Source organism: Carassius auratus, chromosome 27 (assembly GCF_003368295.1).
Source record: "Carassius auratus strain Wakin chromosome 27, ASM336829v1, whole genome shotgun sequence".
Lineage (NCBI taxonomy): Eukaryota > Metazoa > Chordata > Actinopteri > Cypriniformes > Cyprinidae > Carassius > Carassius auratus.
This window is the reverse complement of record NC_039269.1, coordinates 13123129-13147299: the sequence shown is the minus strand read 5'-3', so window position 1 is coordinate 13147299 and position 24171 is coordinate 13123129. Positions and strand designations below refer to the sequence as shown.

Sequence of the window (24171 nt, the reverse complement as noted above, 5' to 3'; positions counted from 1 at the left end):
TACTGCAATATGGCTTCATAAGACTTAAAATATTGTCCATGAGTTCTGTAGACTGCTTTTATTTTGCTTTTATGGTGCCTTTTCCTTTGTAGGAGCATCATAACTCTAGTCATTAATTTTCCATGGACAAAAGTATATCAAGAATTTGCTTTATATGAATTATACAGTAACTTTCAAGAGATGTTCATCCATTTTAGGAGGATTTCCATAAAATATTTTGACAAAAATACATGTTAATTTCTTTAAAGACAGCTTATAGCTCAATAAACGAAAGCGCTTTGAATATGTGTTACATGCATTACCATTTGTGGTAGTTATAACTTTGGTCACTTTATTTTAAGGTCCAATTCTTGCTATTAACAAAACTGTGATTTTTGCCTCAATAAACTCCTATTTTGCTGCTTATTAATAGTTTGTAAGGTAGTTGCTAGGTTTAGTCATTGGGCAGGATCAAGGATGTAGAATATGACCATGAAGAATATGAGTGCTAATAAACAGCTAATATGTTAAAAATAGGCATGCTAATAACCAACTAGTGAGAATTGGTACCCTATACTAATTGTTACCATGACTTGTTTTAAATTTTGTCTTTAAGTCTTATATTCTCACCAATGCTAACTTTTACTTTTAATAAATTACAAGGCTTTTGTAGTTCTACATACTTTTGTTTTCAGTTCATGTGGAGGGTTCAAGACCTCCCTAATCTTTGTCTTCTATGGAAATGTGGGCTGTTTTAATATTTGTACTGAAACACCATAATTTGCAGAAAATGGTAATACACTTTTAAACATCCAATAATGAAATATGGGTTATGTAGGTCAGTGAGAACTATATTTATTCTTTCTGATCTCTGGATCACAGGTGTCATCAGGACAGCTTTGCCGAACATGGACAGAGAAACTAGAGAGATGTACTCTGTCATCATCCAAGCCAAAGACATGGCCGGCTCTGTCGGGGGTCTGTCCGGATCCACGACAGTCAACATCTCACTGACCGACGTCAATGACAATCCACCGCGATTCCCTCAAAGTACGAGTCCCTGCTTCTCTTGGTCTGGATTTTAGGCACACCCCTTCTACAGAAACCATCTAATCCTTAAATCCCTTTGAATGTACTATGAATGTATCCCAAATGGCTGAAGTCGTTTAAGCTTTATTTTGTGAAAGTAAACAAGTTTTATTGAGCTTGTGCAGGTTTATCCCAAATAAACCCTGCAAATTAGTTGAGCGCAACCAACACTTTTCAATATTCGCATCAAAAGATTTTTAAATCACATCTATTCTGTTTGTTTTTATCTTCCACTTCAGAAAACTATCAGCTGTACGTGCCAGAATCTGCTCAGGTAGGGAAAGCAGTTGGTAAAATCAAAGCGAACGATGAAGATCTTGGCGTAAATGCTGAGATGACATACAGAATTACCAATGAGGAAGGAGCTGCCATGTTTTCCATTTCTACAGACAGTGACAAGAGAGAAGGAGTCATCTCGCTCAGAAAGGTCTGAACTAGATGTTCCCACAAAACCAATGGGATCAAACTAATGTCTGCTCATTCAGCCATGCCCTGTCTTTTCCCAGGCTAAAATGTATTTTCTGCTTCTCCCTTGATCTTTTTACTGATGTCCTTTATAGCCTCTGGACTACGAGAAGAAGAAGGCTTACTCTTTGAATATAGAAGGTGTCAACACCCATCTGGATCCTCGTTTTTCTTACCTGGGTCCTTTCAAAGACACCACCACGCTCAAGCTTATCATTGGGGATGTTGATGAAGCTCCAGTGTTTACAATGGACTACTATATCATGGATGTGTATGAAAATGCTCCAGCTGGGACAGAGGTTGGCATGGTAACTGCTCAAGACCCGGACAGCACAAGAAGCAAAGTCAGGCAAGTTTTCTAAAGAGAATTATACTGTTAGATGTGGTTTTGAGGTCAAAAAAGAAAAAAAAGAAAAGAGGATGCAGAATTGCAATTCAAAGTTGAGGAAGTGTATGTTCTCCCATAGCAAACTGTGGTAATAGCAAAATTTATTTAGTCTTATTTATAATAGCTTAATAATAAGTTAAAGAAGATTTATCTACTTTCGAGGTAAAGGAGGAATCATATGAATACTGATATTGTTTCATGCTTAGTTTTCTTAAAATTTGCATACACTGCATTGCACCTGAAGTTGTAGTGGCCACTGAGACCAAATGCAGAAACAGTCGAGCATAGAGTCTATTTATATAAGTGTCATTTTTTTTTTCCCCCACAGCAAAGTCTGGCAAGAAAACGCTATCTTGAAAAAGCCTTATCTTAAAGTTATGAATAAAACGTTTCAAAAGCCTTAAAGTTTAAAGGTTTATATCATGTATCCGAGAAATGTAATCCGAGTTTTATTCTGCAGCTACTTAAACGCATTCATATATACTTTTTATTGTTTAGGTTAAGCATCTTAACAAAATGTCTTGAAGTAAGGTCTAAACAGAAATTTATCGTAAGTTGTAGGTGACAGGAGATTAATAACTGAGTAATCAAATGTAAGAAATATAGTCATAAGGTTTCAGAGTCTGCTTTTGTAATCATATATTTCAGTATTCAGTTTCAGTGTCTATGAAAGCATACTGTATACTCTTCATATGTGCTTCTGGAATAACTGTCAACATATTTTGAATATTGTCTTTGAGTAGAACTTGTCAACATTGCAATTTTAGGTATTCCATCGAGCAAATTGCAGATGGTGATGCACTTTTTACCATCGATGTTGACAGTGGACTCATTACAACCACCAAGAGTCTAGACCGAGAGGAGGTAGCCTGGCACAACATCACAGTGATGGCTGCAGAGATTGGTATGTACGATTCTGAGGTCTGAATTCTGTCTGTATTCACTGATATATATATATATATATATATATATATATATATATATATATATATATATATATACAGTATTTAAATACAAACACACACACACAGGGAACCATTTTACTAATGATATTTTTATATTGAATCAAGCATTCTTCTTAAACCATGGAATGGGAACACCTTGTCCAGAAGGAATAATTGGCCCTGAAGTCTAAATCATTGATACTGACCAAAACAAATTTCTCCTTGAAGAAGGAGTGTTGCATTGTTGGATTGATGCTGAGGATGCTGTTGGCATGCTGATGTGGTTATGAAGGTGGACCGGGTCAATACATTTTTCTTCTCTTTTTCTATATTTATTTATTTATTTATTTTTAACCGATGCTTATCTAAGCAATTATCTTTCCTCGACATTTTTCTTCACAGTGGTGTTCAGCTAATGGGCTGAAACTGCCCTCTATAAACGCTTGCTGATAGTGGGCTGATAATGTTAGGTCATTGTAGTTAATCTCAGTTCCATCATGCTGAATGTTTCCCACACTGATTTTAAATTCTCATCATGCTTCAATGAATCCCATGACAGCAGCATGAATCATATGTATCTCACTTTAAGGTTATAAACATGGTAAATGTAAAAAATAAAAAAATAAAATAAAATGTATGGAAAGCAAAGGATCAGGTTGCCCCTGTGTCACAAGGTTAAGACCGCATTTATATCCCAGGGGCTGTTTTTGTTTTGTTTTTGTTTTTTAACAAACCAACAGAATTCTCCTTTTTATTTCATATAAAAGTCACATGAAACTTGGACATTTTTGTTTGTTTGTTTGTTTGTGTGTTTGTTTCATATGTATTCATAAATAAAAAATGTATTCAAAAGTTATTTTATCCTATTTACAAAAAAAAAAAAAATGATTACAGTTATAAAACTGTGTCAGTGAAAAGCTTCTCATGATATCCATGGCAGTAATTTGTTTAGATTAGTATAAAAGTGTAAAAATATGATTTAACTGTGCATATTTAGGATATATGCAGATAACTGTGCAAGTTCATTACCACTGGACAAATAAACTTGGACTTTAATATTGGACAAATAAACTTGGACATTACAAATAAACTAGTGAGAGTATTAAATGTTCACATAGTTAATTAAGTGCCCCAAAGTTGGCATTTGAATTGTGCATAAAGAATTTAAGGATATATTTGTCTTGTACATAAAACACAGTATTCAACAGCAAATATTGCTGATTCACGTGTTATGCCAATATGTCCTGATTTGTCATGATTTCAGTCATTTGAAATCACTCATACATTGATCATTCATTGTTTTTTGGAAGTTATTAATTAGAAAACATCCATGATTTCATATTTGTCATCTTTTTTTTTTCAGACAATCCAAATCTGGTGAGCTATGTACCAGTCACAGTCCAGGTCTTGGATGTCAATGACAATGCCCCCTATATTGCCACAGACAGCGCTCTGGTTTTGTGTGAAGGCTCCAAAGCAGGCCAGGTTAGTTATCTCCTCTCAGTCTTTTCCTCAGTGTGTCACTATCATTCTTTTCTCGACCTGTCAGCTTCAATCTGAACCCCTGAAACCGTTTTTCCTATCTGCACTCCTCCTTTTCTCCTGTCCTTTTCTCCTTCCCTATTTCTGCACCATTTTTGTTTTCTCAAATCATCTTTTTTTCATGGTTTAATTCCATCTTTCTTTTCACATGTATGTCTGAACACACACACTCCCACTTGCACTAATGCCATGGACACATGCATAAATGAAAAACACATACGCTGCCTTTATGATATGTCTGAAACCATCAAGGATGGATTTATCTGTGGCTCGACAGACTTTGGAGGCTCTTAAACCTATAAATAATTCAGCATGTACCAATGTATTCACCGGCAGATAGCAGTCCGCATCAAGCGCACTAGGAATGGCTCACAGGAAATGTTAATCGTTGCACGTTGAAATCTAGGTTCATGTGCAGCAATGAACAGCAGTGCTGCGGCATAGCTTTTATAGCTTTACCCTTGAATGAGATTACGATTTAAGCAGTTAGACACACACAATTCACACACAGTGGGCGACAATACATTTTTTTAAATTAAATATCAAGGGTCCTGTTTGAACATTTGTGCCCGCTGTGCTGGTGGTTAACCATAAAGTGTACTTAAAGGGATAGGTCACAATTCCGTCATCATTTACTCACCCCAATATTGTTCCAAACCAAAGAAAGTTTTGCGATTGTACTGCATATCTTCATACGACTCATACGACGGCTTTATATGGATTCATTTTACAAAGTATTAATGACCTTTTTGGATCATCTAAGGGTCTATTCACACCTGTCTTGTTTGGTTCGATTGATACGAACTCTGGTTAATATTCCCCTTTAGTGCGGAACTTTTTGGCAGGTGTGATACAACAATCGCACTCTGGTGCGCACCAAACAACCAAATGAACTCTGGTATGGTTCATTTAAGGTCTGAATTAGGGCTGTGTGATTTAGACAAAAAAAAATCTTTTTTTATTAATTTTGCGATTTCGATTTTAATCGAGAGCGCATTATTGTAACTTGAAAGCACATTTAAATAATGCACTCACAACTCTCTCTGTGCTCATGCGCAAGATATTAAATCTTTTTGCACCTTTCTATTTATAACCTTTTCTGTTCTCATCTTTTACCGCGTGCAGTGTGAGCGTTCTAAACCATTAACATGGGCTGGAAAAAAAAAGGCTACGCATCACAGACAGAGTGTGTGAACCTGGAGTAAGGCATGTGCCCAGTCTGCTCTGTTCTCGCGCTCCACTTAGGCGCGCTGCATCCTGATTGGTTCAGATAACATACTGCGGAAGATTGGGGCTGCGGAAAATCGTGCTATAAAGCGATTTAGAAATCGTGCACACTCAAATCACGATTTTATTTCGATTTCGATTAATCGCACAGCCCTAGTGTGAATATGATCCGACCTGGATCTGATACAATTGCAGAAAGCACAGCGCCTTTTGAGTTAACAGGCTCCTGTAGCTGGAGTTGCCTTAGGGGAAAGTGTTGTGTTTGCAACATTTGCTAGCCACTGAAAAATGTTTAGTTGTGTTTCGACAAGGAGCACCAAAGAGACACGCTGCCTCATTGACACTTGGGCAAATTCCTATATATGACAGCTATTGGAGTAGACGCATAAAAATCATATTGATTGTGTGTGTGTGGGGGGGGGGTGTTACGGATTATAGCACAGTTAGCTGACACTTGTGAAAGCCTGCAATTGCTTTCCTATGAATGCTGTATTTTTAAGTTTCACTTTCGCTTTTATTATACCTAATCATTATTCTTCACAGTACCATTGTCAGTATGCCTTGGTATGCCATGGTATGTCAACAATCCTTGTTACAACATCGTATAGATGACATTGTCTCATCTGATCATAAGTGTCTTCATATTGTGTGTGTAGCTAATAACAGAAAATCAGTAAAATAATAACAATTGCACTACGAAGAATCTCCATGATTAATCTTCCTGTTTTTCCCTGCTTGAGAATTTCTGTCCAATGAATGGATGACCTTAGCACACGTGGTTTTGTTTACAATTTCTGGTTCACTTGCAAAAAGGGAAGTGTGAAAGCAAACCGCACCAAAAAAAAAAAAAAAAATCAACATTGTATTTGGTCCGGACCAAAGCAAGTGAACTAGCGGACTTTTCCTGGTGTGAATACACCCTGCGTTTTAGTTACCTTGACTTTCAGTGGAGGAATAAAAGGTATAAACACCTCTTAGATATAAAAATATATATATATCTTCCGTTTCAAAGATTAATCAAAGTGTTGTGGGTTTGGAACAATGTAATAAATGAGTGCAGAATTTTCATCTCTTTAGATAAAGGAATGAAAGTGTAGTTGTTGTTTTGTTTTGTTTTTTCAGACCTCTGTTTAATTAAAGGCTGTTTTTTAATTATTTTCAGGCTTCATTCAAGCCCAGTGAATGATTTAATGTATAAGGTTGAGGTCCATGAATAAGCAAAGAAATTGTCTTTCATTTATTGTGACTTCTGGTCTGCTGGGCTTAAACCAGTCCATCTAACATCTAAATAAAATCCTCTTCCCAATTACTTTGTAAGATAATCAGGGACTGCTGTTATGCTGTGGCCCTTGATTAAGTGTTTCCACAGAGATAAGGCAAAACCACATTTCTTGTACTGGCATCAACTCACAGGAAGCTCTTTTCTTTTGATCTGCTCTGCACACATTCACAACAGTACGCTGCATGAAACAATGCTGTTCTTTTAGGAAATCTGTTATGCAGGGACAAAGGCCATATTTAAAATTGGCTCCATTACTTGGTCCAGAGTTCTTTTCTACACCCTTCTCCAAGTATTGGTCTGTCTTATTGTAGATTGTAGAGAAAGTTTACTCTTGTTGATTCCTTACACCAACAAAAAAATGCAACTGCAACAAATGTGAACTGCTCCTAAATGCATTTTCTTGAGAAACTAATTTGCATTATCCTTTAATAAGTGTGAATGATAGCTTGCTAAAGCTAATCATATGTCATAATATTGATTTTGCACCAATTCTGAACATGAACCATACCAAAACACCAACCAAATCCAACATCAAACCAACTAGGATCAAACCAACCAGATGCTCTGGTGTGAAGGTGCCCCAGAGAAAGAAACCCTTGACCCAACATGGGTGGTACGTCAGAGACAGGTGAAGAGCTTCAATAATTGGTCCAGACTCTGCATGAGGAGATTCCAACTTCCAGCTGATGTGCTAGCAGGAGCCAATTAGGTTAACAAGCTGACAAAACATCATGAGTCTGAGCAATGCTTCAAACTAGTGATCTGTTCAATGACTGTGATCCAGACACCCAACTGGCCGAGGGGCTTTGGGTCAGCAGTCTGAAGTTAATGTCTTTCAAAAGTGGAGAGGAAGAAGAAGCCCAGGTGGTCCAATTACATTTCTGGGTTATAAGGAGTGGCAAAACCCATCTCTCAGAGAAGCAAAACGTGTCTGTTTTAGTTATATTTAGTGCCATTTTTTATTCAACCTTAATTCTGGAAAAAGAAAGCACTAAGCATCAGCTTGTTTTCTCTTGTTCTGGGTGTAGGTCATTCAAATCATCAGGGCCACAGACAAGGACAACTTTGCCAATGGTCGATTTACTTTCGCTCTACCAGAAGACCTTCCAGTGAATCCAAACTTCACTCTGAAGGACAATGAAGGTAAAAAAAACAACAACAACAACAACAACAACACACACAATAACAAAACCACACATCTGCAGGATTTGTTTTGGCTGGGTAAAACATCTAATTAGAAATAGTTTGACATGTCAAGCTTGTATTTTAGGAGTTAGTTACAAAAACAAATTCCATATTCAGTACTTAAGTTGTACACAGGCTCTCATTAAAGTCAAATGCGATCTGACTGATCTAAAGGGGCTCTCTGATGGCATCTCAGTAATGGAATCTTTCTAATGTTTTCCAACTGATTTCCTGATGTTTGCTCAGGGCAAACCCTCAATGCCTCTCCACAAACATATTTACTACCACGTTGTCACACACATCACCCTCATTTCCAGCCTTCCCCTCCTCTTCTATCTCTTTTTTAATATCGTTGCAAGGCCAACCAAGCTGTTTCCTCGGAAACCAGGTCTGTGTTTATGTTAGCTCAAGGCTCCCTGGTGGAGATGGTTGGGCTGTAATGATTTACTTCTAATGCCGGACCGCTGCTTGGGTGAATCAGTGCTGCAGGTGGACCGGTTGGAGTTTAACAGGGCAATCAGGGAGATGAGATAGTTCAGAAGAGCCAGTGCTTTTGAGTTTGTATCCCAGCCAAGGTCCCCTCAGACTGCCTCATCCTTAAATAATATCCCAACGGATGGAACATTACTGACCATTTTACACATTGGGGGTTGGAGCGCTCTGTTGCGCTTGCTGAGAGTGAGTGGGTGTGTAGGGCTGTCATCCTTGATCACGTAGATGTTTCTTTCCTGGCGCCGCAGTCATTATGCCAGCATCCACTCGACCAGAGCGCTTGCCAGGTTGAAGCAGAAAAAATATGATGGACATTCCCTACGGAGGTGCACTTACCCCCCCCCCCCCCCCACACCCCCACTCCATGAGAAATTCAATTGAATAATAATCATATTGACTGTTATGTTCTTCGACGTAGTTCATATTCTAAATCTAGGAAAGTGTTTTTAATGAAGCTGTCCAATGAATGGGTGAGGGAATGAATTGTGCGCCCCATCCGCAAAGATAGCCAACATCAAATTTGACGCTTTGCCACGGTTTTGGCAAGAGTGTTTGTGTCATCTGAGATGTGGGGCACATTACATCGAGCAGGTCCCTCTTGGGCCAATTCACCACAATTCTCTCTCAGGCCATTTATCGTTCACCATTTAATCACTCACATTAAGTTATAACAGCTAGAGCGATCAAGACTCATGCCAGAACTGCAGTATTGGCAGTATTTGTTGTTGTTGTTGCTATTTCCTATTTATTTACATATCTCTATATTTATTGCACGAAGCATCTCACAGTGAAGATTAATTATCCACAGTACATGCATCGTTCGCTCTCATGTTTTTTCACAGGGAAAGTGTTTACGAATCACTGCTACTTAAATCAAAGTGCAACTGTGAATTTCCCATCCATGTGTAATTACAGACCACGTTTTCTGCGTTGTTTGTGAAGATTCGCTAATGATCATTCCACCCTCGGTCGTTTCATGTTCATGTTTTTTAATAGTGTTTGGACAGAGTAAATGAAGTCTACCTGCAGGCCATTTTATAAAACCCCCACAGCATGAAATCAAACACAAATGCGCTAAACCTAGGGGTCACTACGGCTGATTTATGCGTAAATATTTCAGAGATGCTAATTTGGCTAGTGTTAACCTTAACCCTGAGTTAGGAAATTTTCCTTCCTGTAGTATCTAATGCATTCACAATAGTTGAGGGTTCTGCAAGCATTAGATCCCTGGAGAGAAAGAGCCCTGCCTCGTTTACACTGCTGTAGACTTGGGTATATGGACATTACAGGCCCAGAGACAAGCAAATAATATCAAATATTACAGTTAAGGAATGTAGCATTTATGTCTTTTAATTCCTAAAATTTTAAGTATATTACTTCCCTTTATAAATTAAAGCATCAGTTAGAGTACTTGTCATTAGTAACTTTTTTCTCCATAGCAGTTAAATAACTGTTTAGTCCTTTATTTTTGTATTCAGCTTGCATATAACTTTAGTAACTATATAACTTATTTTATTTTATTTTTTTTATTCGACATGCGTGGTTTTTAGTACCATATAGTTATAATTGTCAGCCAATATTAGTAATAGAATGTTTATCCATGTCAGTTGTATTGTATACTAGCTATGCTCATGCGTACAATAATAATAATAATAATAATAATAATAATAATAATAATAATAATAATAATAATAATGCATGCACATTTGCTCTAGTTTTACATTTGCATTACCTTAGTCATATTCTAACATTAATATAAAGTTTGTCTTTTAAAACACTAATATTTTATTTTAATACTGCTAAATACATTTAACAAGTCTTTAACAAATCTCAAAATTAATATTGGTAATTTATTGATTATTTACTGATTTCCATTTATAGCCCATTAAGGTTGAGCATAGACAGGAGGTGGGAAAAACATTTATTTGTTCACTTTATCAGATCAAATATATACTACTTTACCTGATACGGTGTAAAATAAAGTAAATACTCTGTCTAAACTCTTATGAGTTGTTGCAGGCAATTTGCCCAGAGGTGCATTTGTATAGCATGATTGATATTAACATGCCCATACCAGTGTTAAACCCAAACCTACGCTCTTGCTCTCCTGGGAGCTGGTATTCAGAGGGAGACGGAATTCATCTTGCAACCCAAACCCAAACATAGTCAGAAGACTCTAGCTCAACACACATCTGCAGTGGGAAGCAGCAGCATGACCGTGCATATGCTGAGGTGCTTACGACCTGCCTGTTTGTGGGTGTGTGAGTATGTGCGAAAGGAAGGCAGCGACAGCTAGAAAGAAGGTGAAAGAAATTTGCACAAGCAAATTTGCACGAGAAAAGTTGGAGCACTGTAGGGAGTTAATAAAGCATGACGCTTTTGTCACTGTGTGGGATTTACGTGGTGTCAGCACACTGGCGCTCCAGCACTCCTGTTGGGGAGGTACAGCAGTAAGGCAAACTTGTATATTTCTTTTTATTTGAACACAAGTAAAGATAGGCCAATGTGTATCAGAAAACATAGACACCTTATTATTATTATTCATTTCTATCTTAAAAAATTATTTATGAAACGCATAATTCGGATTGGATTGGATTAACCAAATTTGAAGCTATTGTAAAATTATATTATTTTTATGATCTTTGGTTTGTGGTCCCTTTTGAACATTCTGTTAACAATAAGTAACATTGCACCTCCATGTCAACTAACTCTCATTAGAGTATAAGTAGCCCATCTGCTTAATATCTGCTACCTCTTTATTGTGATGATCTCCCAAAAAGACGTTCTACTGACTATAAGGAAAGACTTAGGGTGACCAGACGTCCCGAAAAATTCGGGACAGTCCCGAAATCTAAACTGTTGTCCCGAATCTGGCCCTAATTGTCCCGAAAATTAAACTAAAGCAAAATCTTGAGTAGTTATTGTCTGTAAACATTAAACACTTTTTGCAGAGGTTGAGTCGTCCTGCAAACAGCCCCCACCGGCTGCTCAGTGGCTGCAGCATCTTTTTTCTAAGTTCTAAAAAAATACCGTAGGTAGGCGGCTAGGCATGAATTTAGATATTAATTTATCGAATTAATCTATATGCACAAAGACTATACGACCTTTTTGTCCCCTTTTTGTTATAAAGCTTGATGAAGAGAGCGCAAGTTGCTGCAGCTGCGAGGAGGACAGTGATGCACGCGTACAGGAGGGATTGACAGTTCATGGCACTGTGTACAAAAGAAAACTCCACTACACAATTATTTCATTATTTTTGTTTAAGCTTATTAGTGCTAGGGTTATAGAAAAGTCCGATTTATGCACTGTTACAACAGTCATTGTTTTTAGAGTAATACTTACAGTATAGTCAGCAGAATGTGTTAAAGGTACCATGAAAATAAAGTAAAACTCATATTTTATATATTTTTAAAAGTAGTCTGTTATGATCACCAAGGTTGCATTTATTTGATTAAAAAATAGAGTAATAACTAATATTGTGAAATATTATTACAATTTAATATAACTATTTTCTATTTTAATTTATTTTAAATATGTTGTTCCTCTTTTCTAAGTTGCTTTGGATAAAATCATCTGAATAAGAATATGTGAATAACCCAATTTTGTATAAAGGTGACAAATTGTAAATGTAAAATAATTTATTCCTTTGATGACAAAGCTGAATTATTTAGGAGTGTCACATGACTGTATCATTCAAATATGCTGATTTGGTGCTGAAGACAGTTGTGCTGCTTAATATTTGTACAAAAACCATGATAAAGGATACAGGATTCTTTGATGAATAGAAAGTTCAATTAACAGCTTTTTTTTTATTAAAGTCACTGTAACTGTAGATTGGTTAATGCATAATTTCTGAATAAAGGTATTAATCTTAAAAAATATATTTTTCACCCCAAACTTTTGACTGATATATATACATAAAAAATGATGCTTAGTGGAATGTATTTTAACATAGTGCTGTGGCTGCAGTTTTATCGCTGTTGTCATTTCAACAGTGAAGAATCAAAAACCATATCAGGCTGTTTGAAAATGAAGTAACAGAATGCAATATTCAAAAAGATGTTCTCCATTCTCAGAGGCAACTGCCGAGAAGGGGGAAAGAATTGTTTTGTTGGCTTCGGTTGCACAGCGTCGTCATGCATGCATCCAGCGAGAATAAACCTCTGCTCTCTCTGACAGATAGCAGCGCGAGTGTGTTGGCGCGCAGGCAAGGCTTCAGCCAGGCAGAACAGGAGCTGTACCAGCTGCTCGTGGTTGTGTGGGATGGAGGAGAGCCCGTCCTCAGCAGCACCAGCACGCTTACGCTCAGGGTGTGTCCGTGCCAGCGTGGGGCCAGGACGCCAGTGTGCAGGGCTCAAGCATTCCTGTCCTCGGCTGGTCTCAGCACCGGAGCCCTCATTGCCATCCTGCTGTGCGTGCTCATCCTCTTGGGTAAGACTGAAAACATAACAGCCAAGAGAAGAACTTGAGTCTTTCCTTCATGAATTTGACATTAGGGAAAGAGCAGAAACATATGAAGGGGTCTGAATCCAGAAGTAAAATTATTCTTTCTTTCTTTATTTATTTTACTTTCATTATGTGTTTATTTATTTATTTCGATTTCAATTTGAGTGAATCATCAATAATTTATTTTGTAAAATATTTTTGTAGGATTTAATTAATTTATTTTATTATCACTTGCTTGACAGACAGACAGGCAGGCAGGCAGGCAGGCAGACAGACAGACAGACAGACAGATAGATGGATGGATGGATGGATACATAGATACATACATACATACATACATACATACATACATACATGCATAGATAGTAGAAGCACTGCTTGAAATTCACTGGTTGTAGATGAAAGGTTTCACCCTACAGAATGTGTGAAATCCCCCTCTCTCACTCCGGTCCACTGACAAGGCCAAATATAGACACTACTCAGGAATGCTGCACAACTCTGTGGGCTGAAACCTGGAACAACAATTGTAACTTGCACATACCTGAACAGACAGGAAGTGGTGTTAATAATACATTTAAATATAAGCAGGGGGCGTCAATTTAATCTAACCATTTGGGAGGGGGGCGTTAAACTGAACATTTCTCAAGAGCAATTTTGAAAGGGACACAAATAATACAGCTAAAGCTAAGCTTTAAACTAAGCTGTTGTGGTCGCATTGCAACAGCGGTCGTGACTTTTGTTCATTGTAGACATTGCTATCCATCATAGTGTTGCCAAGCCTGCGGTTTTCCCGTGGAATTGGGATACATAATTAATATTGATGTGACCCCAATAACGTTTATTTTAGCCTCTGGAACACAATTTTTACTGGTGGACCACCTCAAAACGCAGTTAGTTTGGGTTAGTTTTGAGTAGCAATTGGGTGGGTTTTGTTGTTTCAAAACCTAGCAACATTTTCCGTCAAGCAAGTAACATTATTATTTCTAACATAGCGGAATCAGAAAAAAAAAAAAAAAAAATCATTGGCATCATCTGTATTAAAGAAAAAATAATCACTTAATCTTATGTTTAAGTGAATAAAATTGCCTTGACAGCCTAACTTACTGGAGTTCCACAACTATTGACTTGTGTCTGTGTGGACGATGTAAAAGAGGGAAGCAGGCATTTGGACCAAAGCACTGTGAGGCAAGGAAGGGGAGACTCAAAATATTTCTAAACTTAAAACGCATTTTTGCCCCATTTGTGGTGTTTTACTGCTTACAGAATTATTTAAAATATTAAAAAATATATATTTATAGTGCTCAGCATGGTTTTTAATCATAATTTTAGGGGGGACTACCCTCAGATGGGGGAGGGGTCCTGTACCTCCCGATCCTCCTGGATTTCTGCATATTAATATATAATTATTATTATTTTTATTTTTTATTTTTTTTTTGCATGCAAAGGATTTAGAAGCTCTTCCCAATTTAGAGCATAAACAACTGTACAACCCAAACACAATGCTGTGGCTCCATTCCAAAATTGACCTATCTACCCTGCTAAACATGTTATTCAAGCCTGAGCTGGTTTGCAAGTCTCAGTTGGTCGCCCTGACAGGTCAAGCTGATCTGTTGGCTGGCTGTAGAAGGGAATTGTGCAGTTAAACCAGCTTTGGCATCTCAAACCAGCAAACACAAACAGACTAGCTTAGTTTTGGTGAAGTGGGTGCTTTCAACATTTAGCAACTATCATTATGAAGACTGTTTCCAGAAGTAGAATGCAACATAGTTACCTTTTTAAGTAACAGTTGAAGGTGGCATGTATCCATGCTATAATCATCTAAGGAGATAGCATGATGAACAGCTCAGTGAAAAATTCAATTAGTCAATGATGTCAGTAATACAGTTATTTTATTAATATTTTAAATTAGTTAATATTTGTATGTTTTAAATTGTATGTGTGTGTTGTGTGTGTGTATATATATATATATATATATATATATATATATATATATATATATATATATATTTTTTTTTTTTTTTTTTTTTTTTTTTTGTATATATATAAATTTATATATATATATATATATATATATATATATATTTGTTTTTTTTTTTTTTTTTTTTTTTTTTCATTTTTAATGTGTAGTTTTTGTAAATTTGTAGTTGTAGTTGTTTTAGTTTATCTAAATTGCAATTAAGAACCAGCTGAAAATTTGTAAAAATGTTTTTATTTCATTTCACACTTATTTTTTTATGGTTTTCGTATTAGTTAGGCTATATATAGTAACCCTGCTTATGAGGGTCCATTTTAGTTAGTGCTACCTATTGTTATTTTAGTATCATTGATATACTATTATAGCTTATGTTTATATATATATATATATATATATATATATATATATATATATATATATATATATATATATATATATATATATATATAGTATTTATTAATTTTAGTTTAATTTGAATTATTTTAGTACTTAAAATTAAACTCAACAAAATCTAGAAATGTTGCATCAGCTAATAGCTGAAATAAAAGACATATTTTATTTATGTTAATGTAATAAGTATTATTAATATTATGTTTTTTGTTAATGATTGCTGTTGATGCCTTAAAAGGTAGCTGTTTGGAACAGGGCTAATCTGTTTGAAAGAAGAGGCTCATGGCTATTTATGGGAAAACTCCATTGATTTCACATCAGCACATGAGTGATTAAGTGATTATTTGCCCAGACAAAGCTTTTCCCCATATGAAAATGTCAGCAAGCAGATGATTGCACTCCTCATTTTGTACGCCCAAGCGATACGTCACTAACTCCCGATGGTAGTGCATCTAATTCACATCACCATTTACACGGATGAACAAACTAAGCTTGTGTCTCCTCTCTTGTAGCCATCGTGGTACTGTTTGTCACTCTGCGTAGCAAGAAGAGCAAAAAGGAGCCTCTGATCATCTCGGCGGAGGATATCAGAGAGAATGTAGTCACGTACGATGATGAGGGAGGAGGTGAGGAAGACACAGAGGCCTTTGACATAGCGGCGTTGAGGAACCCCGCAGCAGCCGAGGAGATGAGGATGAGGAAAAACCTGCAGTCGGAGCTGTGGAGATCAATGGGGACTGAGGCTCTCAGCCCGGCTTTGACATTACCTGACGAGGACATCCATGAGGTGATTAAGCTCAAGGTGGTTGAGGCCGACCGGGACACAAGTGGCCCTCCGTACGATTCTCTTCAGACTTACGCGTACGAGGGCCGCGGCTCCCCGTCCGGCTCCATCAGCTCTCTGGACCTGCCGGAGACCCAGACAGAGCTGGATCTCAGTGAGGTAGACAACTGGGGCCCTGAGGTACAAATACTGAGCAGAGTCTTTCAAGAGAAAGGCCAGCAGCACGTCCCATAATGGCTGCGCATGTTCTTTAAACCAGAAGTTGTGTGTCGTTTCCCTGCTGTCTGGTCAGATGGGACTGCAGTGAAGGCAGAAGTTTTTTGTTGTTGTTTTTTGTTTTTTGTCATCCAGTTTTCCTGTGGGATTATTTGACTGTCGTTTTTCACTGGCCTTTACAAGAGGGAGTTGATTTTTGAAGAAAAAGTATAAAATTGAGAAAAAAAAGAGAACTCGTAAAGGAAGCTATTTTCCCTGGTGTATATTTTCTATTGCTTAATAAAATTCATGATTCCAGATAAATAAAGTGTGCCTCTATTGCATCTTCGTCCATTTCTAGCAGCCACAGAAGCGTCAGATTCAATGTCCCGGCTGGTTTAGGATGACATCTTTCATACTAAACTGATCATTTCCCTTTTCCAAACTTGATTTCTGTTTTCACAGCCTGTAGTGTTTAAGTTTCACATTTATACCAGATATTGAACATAGAGTGTGCAACATTTAGTATAAATCACCTCTGTAAAAAAAAAAAAATAATAAAAAAAAATAAATAAATAAATAACTTATTATAATTCTCATGAGCAGAGAGAGTTTTAATTGGATAACAACAGCATTCTGTGAAAGATAATTGGATTCAAATGCTTGAGTGGGCACCTTTTATTACTTTCCTAGGACTTATAAATCAACTGTGAAAAGTCTGTGTTGCAATCCAGTCCTGATCAATTCCCACGAGCCTCACAACATGCAGATAAAGAGCCCACGGACTGCTTTAATAGCCACCATAATGATGATGATGACTTCAGAGCGTCAACACCACGGTAGCTTTTACTGATCTAAATGCGCTCGGCTGTCACAAGTAGTGTCGGATTGTTTAGGAGGACGACTTTTTGAATAGTGAGCGAGCTTCAAAAGTGGGATTGTTTCCTCTGACAACAGCATTAGCTAATTGGTAAGCCTAGTCTGGAAACATACCTACAGACAGATACATCAGTGATTTTAAAGAGACAGTTTGTTAAAATGATGACAGGAGGAAATCCAGGTTTTTGACAGGCTATGCATCAGCTGACTAATCGCACAAACTATCTCGCTTCCTCAATTTTCTCCTAATGGGTTAAATATATTATTGGAGGAAACTTGTTTCTCCCAAATGAATCCTCTGCCAACTCAAGCCATCAAGTTCACCTATGTGGTGTTCTAGTCTTAAATACTGATCTTTTAGTGCAGTTTTGGTGAACAAGTCGCAACTTGACTCAATTTAGCTGTATGATAGACTTGTGTGTTTTTGTCAAATTCACTATCATAAATATATCCCTGTCATTACCACAGTAGATATCTGTACACATCCATTTGATTCCTCCATAAAGCAATTCACCCTTTTAACAGGATATTTTTTACCCATTCTCCAATCTTAAATACTCCCAGAATAGACATTTTAAGCCTCATTGGTCAGTGTATCATCAGAATGATTTAAAAACTGATATTTCAAGGTTAAACACATAAATAAGTAAATGAATCAAACTTGCACACAATTGATTTAACTCAATTTACAATCTGGCCATTAAAAAGAAAACATCACACTGGTACAGCCAGCAAAGGGTCATGGTATTTAAGAATCAGACATTTAATTGGGCAACATAATTGTAGTTATAATAACTGCATAATTGCTCTTATTTTTGCCTGATACCTCAGGCCAACGTGCCTCAGGCTTCATTCTTGACTGATCTGGCTGTTTAAAAACCAACAAAGTTATATATAATTGTTAAATTGTTTTAATTTTGTATTTATTCATTTATTTTTATATGCATTTTTTATGTCCACCTTACACCAAAGCACGTGCAATACAAATAACTTGCACGTCAAACCCAATCCACCAGTGCATTTTTCTTCCTGTTTACTCCTTCATTGTTGATTGATAATTTGTTGTTTTTGTTTGCACTGAAAAAGTGGCTATTTTATTGTTAATGATGATGATGGCAGTGGGGGTGATGATCTAGGCTGTTGATTAGCCTCATCACAAAAAATTGACTTTTCCTACACAATCTGGCAGCTCATCAACGCTCTGACCCTGATTATTGTAAGCTGAATATATCATTATCATGCGACCAAAAGCAGATAAAACATTTGAAGAAAATCTGAAGTAGTAACTGTTTAGTTTAGTAACTGACCTGTTCAATTTAGGTGATCGACGCTGGATTCAAGTACACATAGATTGCCATGTCACTTCAGATTTTTTCGTTTGAATTCAATGCAAATTGGCAAAGTGTAGCAATTTCCCACATTGTTCAAAGCATGAAAGGTAATAATTCAGGTATTGTATGAGACTGTTCTGCTCAAAATGCATATATATATAAAAACAAAAAAAAAACATTAACATTCAAGATTTGGACTGCCACTTTTGAGGACTTGACTTTGTGGCTATTACATGTGACTTGATCTCAAACCGTTGACTCCTTTCTTCACAGACTAGCTTTGACCTGTTTGTCCGATGGGTGCAGCGAGTAACACTTTGGTAAGAAAGAATCAAATGAATATAAGGAAACAATCAGAGGTCCTTGTGAAGAAACTGAAATCAGTGACAAAACTTCAAGTAACTCTGTATCTAGGTTAGTGTCAATAATTAATTGCTTTTAGAAAAAGTTATTATGACTGTAGTCAGTTTGAATGTTTTAGAACTTTTCATTTTAAGAAATATATTGCATTTATTTAAAACCTTAGCATGTCATAGACTCTATCATCTATCTATCTATATCTCTCTCTCCATATATCTATCTATCTATCTATCTATCTATCTATCTATCTATCTATCTATCTATCTATCTATCTATCTATCTGTCTATCTATCTATCTATCTATCTATCTATCTATCTATCTATCTATCCTGCACTCCAAAAAGGGTCACATGCGGAAGCAAAATGGTTGATGAGTGGCAATTCGCACTGAGTTTCACAAATAAATCACCAATTACTTCAGCTGCAGTGCTAGAGCGAACTGAGTAACGCATTATTATTTGTTAGTAAGATGTGACAACTTTAAAAACTCAACTTCAACTTTGTATCAAATGGTTGATTTTAACTTGTGTTTTAACAATGATAATGGTATTTGTTTGACAATTAAGCTGTCACATGGACTGAGTCTTTACAACGCAGAAAACAAGAAGTATTCACGTTTTCATAGGCTTGATTTAAATTCCCTGTTAATGTAGAATTCTTCTTCCTCTCAGTTTTTACAGAATACAAGTTACTAAATAGGAAAATATGACACATTCATCTACGAAAAGGTATTATTTTTGTGATCCTTTCATAGCTTTTTCCCATATCCTGCACACAGCAGTAAATTATCATCATCATTTCTGTTGTCTGATTTTAGACTTCTGCTTTTATCTGATTAAATGATAGCAGTGTTATTCTGATCTGACAGTGTGAATAGTTTTGTGATACTCTCACTGCTCACAATGGATTCTCACATCAACAAGGGGTGTAATGTCCCCATTCTTTTAATCTATCTATATATCTATTTTTTGAATACAGAAACTAAAATGGCACTGCGAAAAGACTTTAACAGGCCTGACCTCCGTTAGTATAGTTTTCAGTTCATTTCAACCCATTCTCACTCCAAAGGCGTCAAAAACCGAAGCATGGTCAAGCGCCCCTAGCGTCACTTTTATGACGCCAAATGTGCCTCTCGGCGTCGACTATCGAAGCACTACGACCTTCATTGATTTCAGTGGGAAACTTTTGGCGTCAGAATTCGACACGAGGACATGAGATGTTTATCGCTATGAAATCACGTTCAAGAAGTCTCATTCAGCACACATCGCGCGATACTTGCTATCAGTTCCACAGTTTGGGTGAGTAGTCGTATATACGCTCTTTTAATGCCTTTTATCAAATGTATTCTGTCTTCTTTATTAATCAGATTAGTGCCATATGTTTAATCGCTGTATTATATCGGTCATCCGCGGCTGTCTTTGAGTTTCATTGCGTTTAAATAAATGAACACAGCTGCTAATTAGTGTGATTAAACGTGACGTGCCATAGACCTTCGATTCCGTTTTATATTATTATTAATTTCAGGATCAATGATGTAAGTTGTATTTGTAGTAAAATCATGGTAATCACGACACAATAATAAATGAAATGTGAAGTTAAAACACAGTAAATGGGACATTAGTAACTGTAACTGTAGTTTTACTATGATATATTAATAATCAATACAACAATACAATAATCACCAAACCAGCTATGTTTGTATCACTGTAATGCTAGTGTTTTTACGTGCTTTTATATGACAGATATCACAGTAATCATGTGTTCTGTACCATGCTTTTAATACCTTTTAATGTGAATCCAAAAAAAAAAAAAAAAAATCAAATTAAAAATAAATAATAAAACATGTATTTTTCCATCTTGCAGTTCATTCATATCAGTTTATATATATATACATATATATATATATATATATATATATATATATATATTTTTTTTTTTTTTTAAAATATATATATATATATATATATATATATATGAAAATAAATAAATATATATATATATATATGAAAATAAATATATATATATATATATATATATATATATATATATATATATATATATTTATTTTCATATATATATATTATATTTATTTATTTTCATATATATATATATATATATATATATATATATATATATATATATATATTTATTTTCATATATATATATATATATATATATATATATATATATATATATATATATATATATATTTTCATATATATATATATATATATATATATATATATATATATATATATATATATATATATAAATATTTTGCTCACAGATCATTATTAACATTCTGTATATAATTCAATTTTATTTTCTCTCCCCTTTTTTATTATTTATATTTTTAGCTGAAAAGACATAAAGGCAGTCAGCCCAGTGGTGTTTCTGGAGAGGGATTCCTTCAGAAATGGAGAAGACAGAAAGCTGCGGAGGCAGATATTTGCAGCAGTAAGTCTGTGATAGTTTGTCTCTTTTATCAAAAATTCCTGCTGTTATAATTTGTACAGCATTTGTTGTTTCTTAAACTGTTGCACTGTCCAAATACCCACACTTGCCATCTTTTCACTTGATCACTTGATTACTTATTTGAAGTCTTTCCTGTATTTGGCCTAGTGTTCGAGTGAGCATGATGACCACAAGTGTGTGTCAAACTTTTCATGACCTGATGACTGTGTTTCCCAATCCTGAACCTGGAGAACCCCAGCACTGCACGGTTTTGGCGTCTCTCTTATCTGCCTTGGAGTCTTCACTGATGAGCTGATGAGTTGAATCAGGTGTGTTTGATCAGGGAGACATCTCAAATGTGCAGTGTTGGGCTTCTCCAGGACCAGGATTGGGAGCCACTGCCTTATGGGACACTTATGTGTTTAAAGAGATTTTTAATATCTAATTATCAATATTTCACATACTGTACATTGGACAGCTTTCCATGACCTCTTGTGAGATCTCGGCAAAAAGTCTGACGATTTATTCCAAAACATGATGCATGATGGGATACACTAAGCTTTGTATAGCGCTCCGGAGCAGTATTGGAGAGGTTTAGTGTGTGTTAAGGACGCTGTGCTTTGGCATTATTAAGACCGGGGACAGTCTTGTGCACACACTGTCACGTACACACACTCTCAAGTGGCCAAGACTGCAAGTGTGGGTATCTGGACAGGGTCAAAGTCTTAAAAATGATCCCTAAACACATCACAGTCTTAATAATCCAGTTTAACACTTGTATGATATTGTACAAGCCCCAAAACGGTCTCATCTGACACTATCAAAAGAATTCATATGACTATAGCTTGTTATTAATTACTTGCTTTCAATAATGGATTCATTTAACATTTAATTATACAGCATCTTTACAGAGGTGTAATGTACAAGCTGCACGTAATTAATAATATGTCCTTCCTTCTGTCTTACAGGATTTTTTCCAGATAATGCTGTTCTTCTTTTTCAGGTCTAAAATATCAAGCTCAACAGCTCACTCAAGAGCCAACCCTCACAAACCTTCCTAAAAACTAAAAGAGCTATTACTGAGTCTCAGCGAATCTTGCCATGATCAGCTCTTCCCAGGTACATTTGTTTAGAATATTTTTTAATCAACATTTACTCATCAAATGCTCTGGTCTGAATCTTACTTTAAATTAACTTAATTATGTTTAATGAGCAATATTAATTGCACAGAGAGTAAGTAGAGATTTTCTTGTTTCACAGAAGAGAAGGAAGACCAAGGAAATTATTTGCTCAGGATGAGAAATGAAGACGGCCATCTTGTGCTCAAACAAACAGAAGTCCTTTGGTATGTGTGTGTTGAAGCAATTTTATATAACATTTTATGATGATCTCTCACAGAACTGGTCATGTCAGCCTTGATTTCGTTTTATACTATTACAATTACAGCATGTTAGCAAAGTGTGACTGGACATTTTTAATATTATGTTTTTAAAAACACACCACCTGTTTTAAAAGCAGACAAGTATCATGAAATTGGTTTAGTTGATATAAACACCAATTTACATTATTTCATTGTTTTGTAAATGTTATGTTATAAATTGTGAATTGATAGTTGATTGGTTTGAAGCCAGGCCTTACACTGCACAGACTAAAACACATTTGTGAGAGAAGTCAGGAACTTTGGAGAAAGATTCTAGAGGAAGAAAACACATTTACTGCAACAACAGATGAATTCTAGAGTCTCTGAGAACTACACATGCTAATGTCTCATGAGCAAGACCTTTGCTTCTGTAACTTTTTCTTAATTCTTGCAGAATGACATATTTATTGCAGTATTTTTATTTGTACAGATGATCTCATCAGCCAAATGAGGGGTTTTGACCAAGTGATGCTCTTGAAAGGAGAGAAAGAAGAGGATGTTGTAAATTCTCTTCAGAGAAAAAGCTTCTCAAAAGGTCTTAAAGCAGCTTGAAGAATGGTAAGTGTACAGTACTACAAGGGTCATAGTTACTCACCCTGCTAAAACCACACAGAACATAAGCTGCGCTCTCTGTCCATTAAACAACTTCTTCTGCATTGTGTGTTTCACTTTGACCAGGTCTGGGATGTTAGGACTGAGAGATCCTCTGGCTGAGAACAAGCTACACCACATCAGTGCTGGACATCAACCACAAACTGTTTCCAGACACGAGAGAAGAAGAACACGATGGGGAGATGAAACCAGTTTAGATGTGATGATAAGGAATCATTATTTTCTGGAACAGTATCACATGTCTTATATGTATCACATGATCTGTATCACAGTTGACTGGATGGGACTGTGTGACTTTTAAGGACATTTCATCACTCATCCGTGGGAACTGATTTATATATGAGGTTAATGTATCTTTGATGATAATTATTTTCATTGAATCTTATTTGTCTTGATGCTACTTTATCAACTTTATAGTCTATGCTTCAATAAAATGAAAATGGTGAATATTGTGTTCTGAAGATTCTTGGTAAATACATCATTTTACTAGGTAGGCTCATATGTGTTTATTTTAGACTTGGAAAAACGACATATTAATTATTGGGATTATTTTTGAACATTTTTGATCGGATTAATAACATCTGGGACATCAGTACACCAGAAAGTATTTTTTTATATTTTAGTAACAAATATGCACATTTTTTGTGAAATACAGGGAGTTACAAGATTAATTATTCTGCATTACAAGATGGTGCCATGGGCTTTATTGTTACAAACACTTAAGGGATAACT

At 36.0% G+C, this 24171-nt stretch overlaps 1 protein-coding gene across 1 annotated transcript in view; it reads left to right on the top strand.

The window, feature by feature from the left end:
* Positions 1 to 16685, top strand: part of cdh18a (cadherin 18, type 2a) — a 43304-nt gene extending 26619 nt beyond the window's left edge. The window contains exons 5-12 of the mRNA XM_026205967.1: positions 862 to 1029; positions 1308 to 1495; positions 1629 to 1882; positions 2689 to 2825; positions 4229 to 4350; positions 7945 to 8059; positions 12773 to 13024; positions 15917 to 16685. Coding sequence (XP_026061752.1) covers positions 862 to 1029; positions 1308 to 1495; positions 1629 to 1882; positions 2689 to 2825; positions 4229 to 4350; positions 7945 to 8059; positions 12773 to 13024; positions 15917 to 16422 — 1742 coding nt within the window. The 3' untranslated portion in view covers positions 16423 to 16685. The remainder of the gene's footprint in view (positions 1 to 861; positions 1030 to 1307; positions 1496 to 1628; positions 1883 to 2688; positions 2826 to 4228; positions 4351 to 7944; positions 8060 to 12772; positions 13025 to 15916) is intronic.
* The last annotated feature ends 7486 nt before the right edge of the window (positions 16686 to 24171 follow it).